At 37.0% G+C, this 14,020-nt stretch overlaps 1 protein-coding gene across 1 annotated transcript in view; it reads left to right on the top strand.

Annotated features, from left to right (window-relative positions):
* LOC127497496 (B-cell receptor CD22-like) overlaps positions 1-13,209 on the top strand; it is a 32,445-nt gene extending 19,236 nt beyond the window's left edge. The window contains exons 9-12 of the mRNA XM_051866013.1: positions 9,412-9,499; positions 9,640-9,685; positions 11,030-11,280; positions 11,524-13,209. Coding sequence (XP_051721973.1) covers positions 9,412-9,499; positions 9,640-9,685; positions 11,030-11,280; positions 11,524-11,581 — 443 coding nt within the window. The 3' untranslated portion in view covers positions 11,582-13,209. The remainder of the gene's footprint in view (positions 1-9,411; positions 9,500-9,639; positions 9,686-11,029; positions 11,281-11,523) is intronic.
* Positions 13,210-14,020: the final 811 nt, after the last annotated feature.

The following is a 14,020-nucleotide window of genomic DNA, read 5'->3' as shown; positions in this document are numbered from 1 at the left end:
AAAGTCAAATATATATTTTTTTTTTTAATAAAATATGTCTTAAAGGGATAGTTCACTCAAAAATAAAAATTATCCTATGATTTTCTCACACTCAAGCCATCCCAGGTGTATATAGCTATCTTCTTTCAGACTAACACAGTCAGAGTTATATTAAAATATATCCTGACTCTTCCAAGCTTTATTATGGTAGTGAATGGCGCTCCTGATTTTGTTCTAAAAAAGCTCATCCATCCATCATAAATAATATCCTCACAGCTCCAGGGGGTTAATAAAGGCCTTCTGGAGCAAAGCAATGTGGTTAAAATAATTCAATAACTAGCTTCCGGCAGGTGGCCTACGCAAATCGACTTACGCCAAAACAGTAATCTCTGACCTGACGCATGATGCACTGACGAATCAGAAGCACAGAGGATAGAGCAAAACAAAACACTGGTCACAAATTAGAAGTCTAAAATGATAAATTTTAAAGAGAAATGTCGGAGTATTTCGATATAAGAGAAGAGGAGCTTGAGTTTGTTGCCCAGCCCTATTTGTTTTAACCGCTTACAACACTCAACATCCTGCATCATACATCACATCAGAAGTTACTCTCGTGGCACAAGTTGACTTATGTAGGCCGTCTACCGGAAGCTAGTTATTTTAGCTTCTAAAGTGTTAAATATGGATATTTTGGTCCCACTTTATATTAGGTGGCCTTAACTACTGTGTACTTACATCCAAAAATAAATACACTCATTGTAAATACATTCAAAACAAATGTAATCATTGTGTTCATATTGTATTGTACGCTTTTGCTGCTTTTGATGTGGATACGGGTAAGGTTAGGGACAGGTTTAGTGGTATGGGTAGGTTTAAGGGTGGGTTAAGGTGTAAAGGATGGGTCAATAGTGTAATTATAAATATAATTACAGAAATTAAGTACAGATGTAATTACATGCAGGTTTTTTTTTAATATAAGTACAATGTAAAAAACATGATTATACACAAGAAGTGTATTGTATCAATTTATTAATTTAAATGGAAGTACATAGTAGTTAAAGACACCTTTTTTGGACTTCAATTGTGTTCGTCTGAAAGAAGATACACATAGGATGGCTTGAGGGTGAGTAAATCATGGGATAATTTTCATTTTGGGTGAACTATCCCTTTAAGTTCTGCACATCAGTAAATCCTCTGATCACCTGCTTGCCTCTAATGCTGTACAGAAGCATGAATCACGTGACACAATAATCAAAGATGTCCAGTAGGGGGCGACAGACAAAAGAGGACAAAAATCTTTCTGAAAGCAAAAACATCAACTAACCTTCATAATAAGTGTGAAATATCCAGTGGGACAAGTGGTTACACAATCCTCTTCTCTAAATATATTGAGTAACTATATTTAAATTAACTTAAAGAAAATATATTTATTTTTCTTTTGTTATAGTTCAGTGTTGGAGGAGGGAAACTGATATTTTCAGCCCTGTCATTAATAAAGTGTTAACCACAGGAAGTCCTTCACTGTGAAGCTAAAGTGCTTTTGTTAAAACAGTCAGTCATTTGGTTGCTGTTGATCTGATGAGCTTCAACACGGTAAGACAAACACATTCATACTTAAATAAAAACTGATGATTATTTCTATAGATGAAGCTCATATAACACATGATTCCTGACATGAGAAATATCTTCTGTACATCTAATGATCAGTTCATTTACACACACTGATGTTGAGCATTAATAATCTTCAGATGTTCAAAGATCTTACTAACACTAAGAGCTGTTTAGAGTGATGAACATACACTGTTTATGAGTATATGAGTGATGATTTATGGTGTATTATAGATATATATTTTATGCTGATGTTGGTCAGAATGGCTCCTGCTCTTCCTCTGATCTTTCTGCTCATGATTCACGGTGAGTCTCTGTTTCATTTCAACTTATGATGCACTAAAGCAACTAGTTGCTGTTTAATTTAGATATAAAGAGTGTTTCATTTTGTTCTGAAGTTTGTGACCTGTTTGGATCGTATAATTAGTGATTAATGAGCAGTTTTCTGTGGTATGTTGGTGTATTTCTTTTGAAACAGGAAGTTTGGGTGAGGCGCGTCAATGGGCTTGTCCATTTTAAAAATATCCAATAGTTTTTAGTTACGTCACAGTCTTGAACATGAATTTGCTACTTGCTACTTGTCAGTGTTGGGTGGTTTAGGGGAGGGACTTTCTCACTCATCAGAGCATTTGATTGGACAAACATCAGTGTATCGCCAGATCAGTAATATTTTTGGCTCATTTCCTCAGAAGACAATAGGCTTGTTCGAGAGGCATCGGCGCTGTGCAGACCGATCGGCGTATGACATCAGCCTGCAAACAAGTCTGCACTGGCCCTTTATGGGCCCACTTAGGGAATTTGCTCATTGGCAAAACATTGGCCCCTTAGCTCTGGCCCTGCACGGGCAGCCCTCAGCTAGCCTCCAGGAAGCCTTAGTGCTGTTTTATTGAAAATAATAAAGTTTGAAGTCACCGTTATGGAGGTACGAGCTTGCTTTAGTTGCTGCTATAAGAAATTTGCTTCAGAAACACACAGTTACAGCAGCCAGAGAAACATTAAAATAAAGAGCTGTGCTGTTCAGACTACATGACTGGCTGTGGAGTCTTGAAGTCATTGTGGTGTTCACACTACGTAAATGATCCACAACAGGAGGTTACACACTACACGAGTTGACAACAACTGTCACCCAACGACTTTATTTGAAAATGGATGTTGGGATAAAATTAGATTAAATTTTGAATTAAATTTAATTAAAATTAAAATAACCCTTTCACACATAAGTCTAATTTTTTTTCTGGCTGACCTCCCAGAGTTAAGGCGACTGTAGTTTTAGACGACGCACCATGGTTGTCACGTGACACACCGCGGCCAGCCGGCCACACTGTATGACAGATGTATTGCTTTTCTCACCATGTCATCAACTATCTGATATTCCGATTCTCAAATATGTGCAAGTGAGTGTTTTGTCATTTAAAAACCTATGTAATGACCTTGAACTTAATATATATAACGTGAATTCATCCATTTGTCCTGAAATACATGTGGCCGGTGAACTAGGAGAACAATAGAGTGAGTGAGCTTTATAGTTACTTACACAATGTTTATCTGATATGAATAATGGATTGCTATTACTGCTTCCATAGACATCAATGTATATTCATTGGCTGTTGCGTCGCGACACGTGACACCACAGGATATCAAGTCGGCCGACAGCTCCAGATATTTATCATGCTGGATATTTGTCTGGTGTCTGCGAGGTGTCGGCGACGTGTCAGCGAGCCTTTTTGATGAGTAGTTCACACATAAAGATTGGCAAGCGCCGATCACTCGCTGATTTTCCCCGATCACAACCCAACCTGTCGGCAAGCTCGTTGCAAATCGGGCTTAAATCGGGCTTAAAGTCCTGTAGTGTAAACCTGGCATAAAGGGTTCCTATTATGCCCCTTTCACAAGATGTAATATAAGTCTCTGGTGTCCCCAGAATGTGTCTGTGAAGTTTCAGCTCAAAATCCCCCACAGATCATTTATTATAGCTTGTCAAATTTGCCCCTATTTGGGTGTGAGCAAAAACACAGTTTTTGTGCGTGTCCCTTTAAATGCAAATGAGCTGCTGCTCACGGCCCCCTTTCCAGAAGAGGGCGGAGCTTTAACAGCTCACGCTTCGGTTGCTCAACAACAACAAAGCTGGAGAACCCAGCCCAACATGGCCTCACCCCCTTTGTTGTGTGTTCTCGGGGGCGGGGTTTATGTAAATTTTAGGGTTTGTGATGTCAGTAACCCAAGAAGAAGCTCATTGTAGTCCCTACCAGCCGTTTGTTGTAGTCCGTAAAAAGTGATTTCTGTAAAAGAAAATATCTCCCTTTGCATTGAACTTTGAGCGTCGTAACTTATATATATATATATATATATATATATATTTTTTTTTTTTTTTGTTCTGCTGAACAGTTGTGCAAACAATTATACAAACATTCTTCAAAATATCTTCTTTCTTGTACAGCAGAACGTGTATCCAAGTATACTCAGAATTTGTCCTCTGCATTTCACCCATCCAAGTGCACACACACGCAGTGGGCAACCGTTTTTGCTGCGCTGCCCGGAGAGTGATTGGGGGTTCGGTGCCTTGCTCAAGGGCACCTCAGTTGTGGGTAACGAGAGTGGAAGAGAGCAAGTTTAATATATGATGGTGGTCCGATGGTGAGCCTGAAGTGGTGGTCCAATATCTGGAAATCTGATCTTACTATCTGGGCTTTTGCTTACAGTTTGTTCCCCCCCACTTTGAAAATGTCTCCTGCGCCCCTGTCACAAGACGGTATAAATGGAATGAGTCAGCTATGAATGATTATAGGCTATATTTTTACCTTATAGCGGGAAATAACCTGAAGTATTAATAAACACTCCAACTTTGCTCGCAAAATGATAACGATTCTCAATTTCCGTGATTATAACGAGTATAATAAATAATTAAATAAACGACTTTTGCGTCATAAAACCATTTTGAGACGCAGGTACATTAAACCACTTACACGGAGTTGCGCGAGCACACTTCACAAACAAAGCGTCAGCATTTGAAATCGAAAGCAGCCTTCTGTAAGAGAGTTTCATATTTTAAATATATTAGTCCACTGCATTCCAAACGACATGACTTAGTAGAGCATTTGTAAGGAAAATACCGACAGGCGAGACCGCGCACAGCAACATCAAACAAAGCGCGCGTCTCTCACAGAGCATCATGTGCAGTGAAGCCCGCGAATGTCGTTGTATTTCGCTTCACCCTTTCCGACTTCAATGAAAGATTATTTTACGGAAGGTTCGAGTGGTGTATGTGTGTGAGGAACTGGAAGCAAACAGCGTCATCACAGACACAAACATTATCCATCAGTGGCATTACCAAACAAACAAACAAATATCATATTTCAAGAATCTGTCACTTTTCTTGTATTTAATCAACCTAAGAGATCTGAGAAATGTCAATTTCAATTAAGAAATGTGAAAAAGTAGTCTGTGAGTTTGTTTGCTTATAAATAAAAACATTTCCAAACAAAATAAAAAATAATAACAATGTAATTCATTGGAGTATTAGTTGTACCTTTATATTAACAGATTATATCTTTTAACTGAAAGCATTTGGAAGAATCAAAGTGTTAACAATATGAAGATATAAACTATTCCAAAAGTTTTGAGTTTTGTCACACTGAAAAAATAAATGGATCAGTGTTTCATCCTTATTCCCACAAAATGAGCAATAACTGTCAACATCCATATATTTTACCACAGTATCATTCACAGGAAATATTTTATGCAAGATCTTAAAATAAACAACTTTAGTCTTATTGGGAATGCAAAACTTCTGATGTAACAGCCAGACTTCTGTCCAGTCTATAAACTCAATAAGAGATTCCCAGTAAAATTTGACTTTAGGAACATGTTTTATTTATTTTTGTTTGTTTGTTTGTTTGTTTGTTAAATATACTTATTCCATCTAAGATCAAATCAGGTTCATTGGTGTGACTCTTACTAAAACTTAGATGACATTTTACAAGTTGAGTTAGACGGAAGGGAACCGCTTTTGTGATTGCACCGGTGTCTTCATGTTAAACTGTCACTCAGTATGCGTGTGCTTGAGCACTGATGGCTATGTAGGCAATTAAAGGCTCATTATTATGATTTACATGGTTTATTAATAAAAGTGTGACTAGTCGACTAATCAGTTAAAATGAACAACTACTAGTCGACCAGAAAAATCTTTAGTCGAAGGCAGCCCTACTTATTTCAAATGCAAGTGTTAGCCAATCATAGCAGTGTGTCTCTTTCAGCAGACACGCCTCTTCAAACACTGACTATTCAGAAACCTCATAAATACTGATCATGATGACAGGAAGATTCTCTTCACACTGAGAGTTTCATTTGAATATTATTATGAAAGCTCTGTTGTCGTGCATTCATACACTTTTTTTTTTTTTTTTTTTTTTAATCATTCTTAAATCATGTTTTACTTTTTTATTCTTTGCATGTAGTTTCGTTTGGGTTGTTCCTGTGTTGGCATGGGGCCGGTCACTAAAATAGACTTTAAAAAGAGGAAGGAAAAAAATTGCAAAAACAGCAGGAGAAAGTTTTCAGCTCGCATTTGCAGTTCACTCTCCTGGAGTCTGTTTGCTGTGTCTGAAACTACAACACGGTAAGAGTTACACATGTTCAGTGATGAATATTGAATAACTAATGAATCTCCATTCACAGAAGAAACTTCTGAGAAACATTTTCTTTCATAATAACCTCTGAACATCCAGAGCTCATGTGTGCCCAGTGTCGTCTTTACATGAGTTTCAACAGTGAAAACTACTAACAGTCGTGATTTTAAAGTAGTTTTATCGTTTTTTTACAGTGTTTACAGTACAATAGACTGAAGTTGTTATTGTGTTTTTGAAGCTAAAGATGACGTGTTGTGCTGTTGTGAATGATTTAGTTTTCTGCAGTGATGTCACAGATACCGGCTCCTTCTCTTCTTCTGGTTTTTATGCTCATGATTTCAGGTGAGTCTCTCCTGTAAATGTTGTGTGACTGATAATAACTCAATATTAGAAACAAAGATTGTGACTGATCAGCCTGGTCAAGTTAGTCCTGCTGTTAGCCCTAGTGGATCACCAGTAAAATATCTACTAAAAATGTGTTGAAATTTATTTGTTGCATCCAAACAAAATTATATTATTTAGGTTTTTGCTGACATAATGCTGACTGCTGAAACTGTTTTTCATGTTTAGCGTTTACTCTTCTGCTTCCTGTATTTCATCACCTTCTGTCTGTCTGTAGAGTTTACACATAAGTGTAGTTCTTCATTTACATAAACACCAGTTTTGTAAAATAAAGGTTTTATAGATGGGCATTTTCATTATTTTCTTGTCAATGTTGTGTTTCAGGAGTTTGTAGCCAGTGGAGTGTGTGGTACAGTACTTCACACATCTGTGCACTAAAGAACTCATCAGTGATAATGAGCTGCACTTATACATACCCTACTGGATATCAGATCAGGAAAGTGTTCTGGACCAAAACAAATATTAAGGAGAAAAATGATGAGTATCCAGATCTGTCTAAGGACCCTGAATACAGTCAGAGGCTTCAGTATCTGGGAGATAAACAGAAGAACTGCACCATCAGACTGAGTCATGTGACACTGAAGGATTCACGCATGTACTATTTCAGATTCACCACTAATAAACCTGATGGTAGATGGATTGGTGATCCAGGAGTGACTCTTGCTGTCACAGGTGACTTTCATGAGGTTTCTCTCTTCTTCTGTACATTATGTTGAATAATAATCAGTGTATGACAGCAGCACTAGATATAATGTGTGTTGTGTTCAGATCTTCAGGTGTCTCAGTCTCCTGAGAGAGTGACAGAGAGAGATTCAGTCCGTCTGACATGTAAAAGCAGCTGCACTCTGACTGACAGAGCAACATTCATCTGGTACAGAAACTCACAGCTAGTAACTACAGGAATTATTGGAAACCAGCTCAACCTCTGGAGAGTCAGCAGAGAAGATACAGGCAGATATAGCTGTGGTGTAGATGGACACAGTTACAGATCTCCTGCTGTTCAACTCAATATCAGATGTAAGTATATTCTTTGAAGTTTTATTTCTAAAGCCAGTAGAGTTCATTTGTCCCTCCTTTTGATTAAAAGTGGAAGTAAACTGGGCTGATCATTAAAACAACGTTAAAATACTGTTTCAACAGCACAGCACAAGATGTGAACAATATATGTGATTTTAAACACCTTTAAAGCTCAAATAATGCATACATTTTAATGGAAGAATGATTAAAAATGATTCTATGAAATAACAAGCTTCACTTTTATGTCCCCATTCATGTTGGATCCAAGAATTCATGTTGTTTATGCGAAATTCTGTAAAAACAGAAATAAAAGTACATTGGTGGGGTCAATGATGATTGAATGTAAATTTCCTAGACTCAGACCATGTGTGCAAAATCCAACTAGTCACGTTTATATATGTAATATTCATATTTTTGACTCTGAGGCCATACTGTAATGTACATGCATGTTCAAGTTCAAACGCTTTATATATTGTCATTGTGTGACACAGCAAAATTACTCTTGTGACAAATCCAGAGTATGTTAAAAATTAGAATCAAGAATAAAACACATTAATTAAATACCATATAAAATTATGAATAGAATATGAATAATTAACATAACAATATAATAAATATAATCTAAAAAGGCAAAGAAAACAGTATCAACATACAAAGGCTCAAACATTACTAAGAATAGAAAAAATGCCATATATCATGAACATATTATTCACACTCTTATTTTTCATGTGGCGTCTTGATATTACATATTTCTCCTGTAGATCCTCCAGAGAATCCAGTGATCTCCATCAGTCCATCTGGTGAAATAGTGTCAGGAGATTCAGTGACTCTGATCTGCAGCAGTGATTCAAACCCTCCTGCAGAAATCAACTGGTTTAAAGGAGGAACATTTGTAGGATCTGGAAGAATCTACAGCATCTCAAAGATCAGCTCTGATGACAGTGGAGAATACAAGTGCAAGTCCACCTATGAACTTGAAGATAAATATTCCTCTGCGACTTTAAATGTCATGTGTGAGTTTATTATAAAACATTAGATGTTAATTCTCTGTTTTTATATTTTTATTTCACATTAGTAATTTAAAAAAGTTTAAATAAATAGTCTGATAATTGCTATTAGATCCTCCAAAGAGCGTCTCAGTGTCCATCAGTCCATCTGGTGAAATAGTGTCAGGAGATTCAGTGACTCTGATCTGCAGCAGTGATTCAAACCCTCCTGCTCTGAACTTCAGCTGGTTTAAAGGAAGAACGTTTGTAGGATCTGGAAGAATCTACAGCATCTCAAAGATCAGGTCTGATGACAGTGGAGAATACAAGTGCAGATCCAGAAACAAACATGGAGAGAAATACTCTGATGCTGTGACTTTAAACGTCATGTGTGAGTTAATGATGGTTTAGTAACTGTGACGTTACATTTAAAATTTATTGTAATTGTTAATGATTATATATGTTTTTTTCTGTTTTAGACCCTCCCAGGAGTGTCTCAGTGTTGATAACTGGATCTGGTGAAATAGTGTCAGGAGATTCAGTGACTCTGATCTGCAGCAGTGATTCAAACCCTCCTGCTCTGAACTTCAGCTGGTTTAAGGAGAATGAAAGCTCAGATGTTGGATCTGGACAGAGTTTCAGTGCACTACAGAGTGGACGCTTCTACTGTCAGGCTCACAATCAACATGGATCTCAGAGATCAGACGCTGTAACTGTCACAGGTGAAGATTTTATTTTATCAACAGTTGTGTGGCTTTGAGAGTTAATCTTAACCCAGATTCTTCATCTTTCAGTTCATCATCGTCTCGGTTGGCATGTCTGGTTGGGGATCTCAGTGGCATGTGTAGGATTCTTCATCATCATCATCATTCTGTTTATAATGTAAGTCATTCTCAATTACAGTGAGTGTGTGCATGTACAGTAATTCACTTTCAGACTAGTGCTGTTAGAAATGCCTCATGTGATGTGATAAGCAGTTAGTCTTTAAAAGGCCGCTTAAGTTTATTGTTTTTTTATTACAGGAGAAAACGAAGAGATGCAAACACTGAAGACCTCACAGTGAAACAGGTAAATCATCCAGACTCAACATGTGAATAATCTCATTAAACAGGGCCATCCATACGGTACATATTAGTGGAACGATACAGTGGAACAAAAAACAGAAGTTTTAGTGAAGTGTTTTTATTAATGTTTGATTTCTTCTAGTTTGAGCATTTATAGAACGTTTTATCACGAGTGCAACAGTCAAACACATCCATCTAGCATGTGTTTACATATTGTTTACAGTGTATAAAGTCTGATTTATACTTGACATGTCGGCAAGTTCGCTTGGGTGTGTGTGGCAAAAATGACATCATCATGGCTTGGCGGACAGGGTTGCCAGGTGTTCACAATAAAACCTGCCCAATCGCGTTTCATGGAACATGTTTTTAATGAAATTACAAAATATTTAAGAGATTGTTGTTTAGTTTTATACATATTTTCTCATTTCCAAATATTTTGTTCTAATGTAACAAGTAATAACCTGAAGGTTTACTGGATTTTACACGATTCTTTGGTTCTTTTGTAGCGTGGGTTTGGTGAACACATGTCGTGTGTACCTTACATATTCTCACCGCTGCTTCCTGATGGTTTAGAGGACAATTACTCTGAGTCGCCCCCTGTTGTTTGAAAGAATAGTACAACTACGAGCATGTCAATTATAAACACCTCGTCCATTTGTGGAGGAGCGTGCGCAGTCAGCGGAGGCTCACGGAGCCAGGCGAAAGTATAAATCAGGCTTAATTTGACTCCTGTATTCTCAGGCTAGGTAAATCAGTCAAATCTGACCTAAATTATAAGCACTTTAATATACTCACATTCGGACAGAAGACTTCTCCAGGGTTTGTTCGGGCTCAACATCATAAATCAATGCCCCAGGAGGCAGACGTTGTTATAAAAATAAAAATCAATTTATTGATTACAATTAGTTTGTCTAGCAGTATAAATGTTCTACGATTACTTTATAAGTTAAAGTCCAAATATCAAAAGTTTATCAAAATTATTGACCTCCTCAAATGAGGTCATTCATACTGGGAACGCCCCTCTAAAAGGCCTGTTTTATGTGTTCTCCTCAGTTCTATGACTGGGCGAATACCATAAAACATGCAAATATTATATTGTATTATAAAGAAAAAATACACATATAACTGTTGCATGATTGCTCATATAAGGTCTTTCAAGGAAATAAACAAAATATAGACCATTAGCTAAATATGTCAAACAACAACAAAACAATGAGACAGGTTGTATTCTTATGCATATTACATAACAATAGAAAACAATGAAAAAATAGTGAACTGAAATCGAAAAAACACTGTGTGAACTGACCCAAAATGTTAATAATAGACAATTAATTTTCTTCTGTTGCAGGACAATCTGTACTCTGACGTAACAGGGAGAGACGTTCATGTTTCTGAATCAGCTGATTTTGACGACGCTCAGTACACCACTGTTGCTTTCAGCAAACCCAGAAGAGACAGAAACGCTCCTGATCGCAGAGATTCTGAGGAGATCCAGTACGCAACTGTACAACATCACAAAAACAAACAGACCAAGAGATCAGAGGAGAACGAAAGCCAGTACGACAATATCAGGATTCACCAGCCTGAATCTGCTGTGAGGTGAGAAGAACCAGCTTAAAGAGACAGTTCACCCAAAATAAAACATTTGTCATCTACTCATCCGCATGTTACTTTTATGATTGTGATGAAAGGAGAATTTATAGTTCTTTAAATCTGGACATTTTTCTTAATAACTTTGTGTCTCACTGAGGTTACAGAAACGTGATATACAAGTTGTCTTTACTTTTAAAATGACTGATCATTGTTTCTATTTTTTATTTTATTTTATTTTATTTTCTTTAGGCGATCAAATGTTGAATCTGTGGAAGAGGCTTCTGTGATCTACAGCCGTGTCAAATGATGATAATAGAGACCATCATGAAGACAAAGACCAAAACAAATAATAATTACAGGTGCATCTCAATAAATTAGAATATCATGTAATTTTTTTTTTTTTTTTTCTGTAATTTAATTCAAAAAGTAAAACTTAAATATATTCTAGATTTATTAGACATAAAGTAAAATATTTCCAGACTTTTTTGTTTTCATTTTGATGATTACAGCTTACTGCTCATCAAAATCAAAAAAAAAAAACAGTATCTCAAATTATTAGAATATTTAATTTCAAGTTCTATTAAATTACCTGTAGGAACCATGGACGAACTAGACAAATGAATCATTCAGATGATTCTTTCAAAACATAATTCCAGAAACCTAAGCTCAGAGAATCTAATTTTCGGCTCCAGTCCGTCTACAGAACAATCCCTGCTAGGTATTTTTATGGCACAAATGCTTCCTGACTGAAGGAGAGGTGACAAAACTCAAGCCATTTGTAGCAACCAAATGGTCACCGGAAGATAAAGCGTCTTTGATCTCCAGATCAAAAGAGACAGAGAGACAATGTAGGCCTGTTTCTAACTGTTCCTAACTTTACAGAAAAACCCACAAAGAAGGTTTCTACAACTAAAACGGACTGATCAAACATCTTTCAACTGCATAAATGTTATATCATGTTCACACATTCTACATGTAACCAGTTATGTTTTAGAACACCCATGTCATGTAACTGTATAACTATTGAATGGTTGAATGAAAGTATTTTGTGTTTGATATATGTTTTAATCTCTTCTTCTCATTTAAATCATGGCTTGAATGAAATCTGTGTAAAATGTATCATATTCCATTTAATAGAAATTATGTCTAAAACGCTACACTCTGCCAAAGCCGGCAATTCCAGAGACCAGAGATAACGCTTATTTTATGATTGGGGGCAGAGAAAATCCACCTTTGAAACAAGACGATATCTAATTGGTCAGAACTCCTCACAGAGGTGGGACAAACACCTAAGTTTAAATAGTCACATCACAAGACAAAGAACTAGTAACAAAAAAGTAAAGAGTAACAAGAAGAACAAAACAAAGACAAGACCAAGCTGACAAAGGACAGACAAGCAGCTCATTCAAGCCATCCAACTTTTACTCACTTTTCGTTTCTTTTACTTAACTTTCTTTTCCGTTGAGAGTCTCGTGTTCTAAATTTGCCGCAAAGTTTAAGCAATGACTTTTTCCGCCTCAACTTTAACTCCAGCCACGACAAGAGACTTCATTTCATTTGCCAGCACGCTCAAACGTGATTGGTTTTTACCTAACCACAATCCGGACTTAAAAAGACCCTGCAACAAATCATCGACTCGGAAAACCCTTCTCTCCAAACTAAGGACGAGGAGTTTCCCATTTAAGCCTACAAGCAAGTACCTCCAGATTCTAAAGTTGAACTGGTGCTTAAATTAATGATTCATAGTTCGTTCAGGTCAGGTCTTTTGAAGTGCATATTTTGCTAGAAATCCTGCTCATCATTTCATTCTCTCTTAAAACTCTTTCTCTCTCATTTCCTTTCTTTCTGCAACGTGTATGAATGTTTGTGTGTGTGTGTGTTTGTGTTAGATTAGTTAGAATAATCAATAAAGTCTCTTGTAGATTTTAAAAGAAAGTGTCTTGTATTATGTGCTCGAAAATGTTATGTCTTAAACTGTCGATCTTAAAGTTACCGGGCTCTAATCAGTGTTTTTACGATAGTGGATATTCATATCCGCTACAAGAGCTTATTACGGCCCGAGCAGATGAACGCTGGACGATTCAGTTGCTCAGTCTTAAACTAAATGACTCTTTATAATTCCCTATAAATTAATTTCATATTTCAATAAATTATTTCATTTGAGCTGATTTTGGTCCTACATACCATTCTTAAGGTATAAATACTGGGTTTAGGTCAGTAATCCCAACAGCAGTCATGGGGAAGTCTACTGACTTGACAGTTGTCCAGAAGACGATCATCAAGACCCTCTACAATGAGAGTAAGCCACAGAGGGTCACTGCTGAAAGAGCTGGCTGTTCATAGAGTGCTGTCCCAAAGCATATTCATGGAAAGTTGACTGGAAGGAAAAAGTGTGGTAGGAAAGGTGTACTAGTGAAAGGAATGACCGCAGGCTTGAGAAGATTGTCAGGCGAAGCCGATTTAAGAACTTAGGAAAGCTTCAAAAGGAGTGGACTGAAGCTGGAGTCAGTGCATCAAGAGCCACCACACACAGACGTCTTCAGGAAATGGGCTACAACTGTCACATTCCACGTACCAAGCCACTTCTGAACCAAAGACAACGTCAGAAGCGTCTGTGGTAGATTTTCCAAGACGCACCTGACTTAAGTTACCTGTTCCTGGGGCGTCTCCTAATCGACACTCAATAATATATGATCTTTCGGAGCGTCTCCAAATCGACACTCAATAATATCTCGGTCAACGTCTT

The sequence above is a fragment of the Ctenopharyngodon idella genome, chromosome 1 (assembly GCF_019924925.1).
Source record: "Ctenopharyngodon idella isolate HZGC_01 chromosome 1, HZGC01, whole genome shotgun sequence".
Classification (NCBI taxonomy): Eukaryota; Metazoa; Chordata; class Actinopteri; order Cypriniformes; family Xenocyprididae; genus Ctenopharyngodon; species Ctenopharyngodon idella.
Note: the sequence above shows the minus strand (reverse complement) of the source record. Positions and strands in the feature narration are given on the sequence as shown.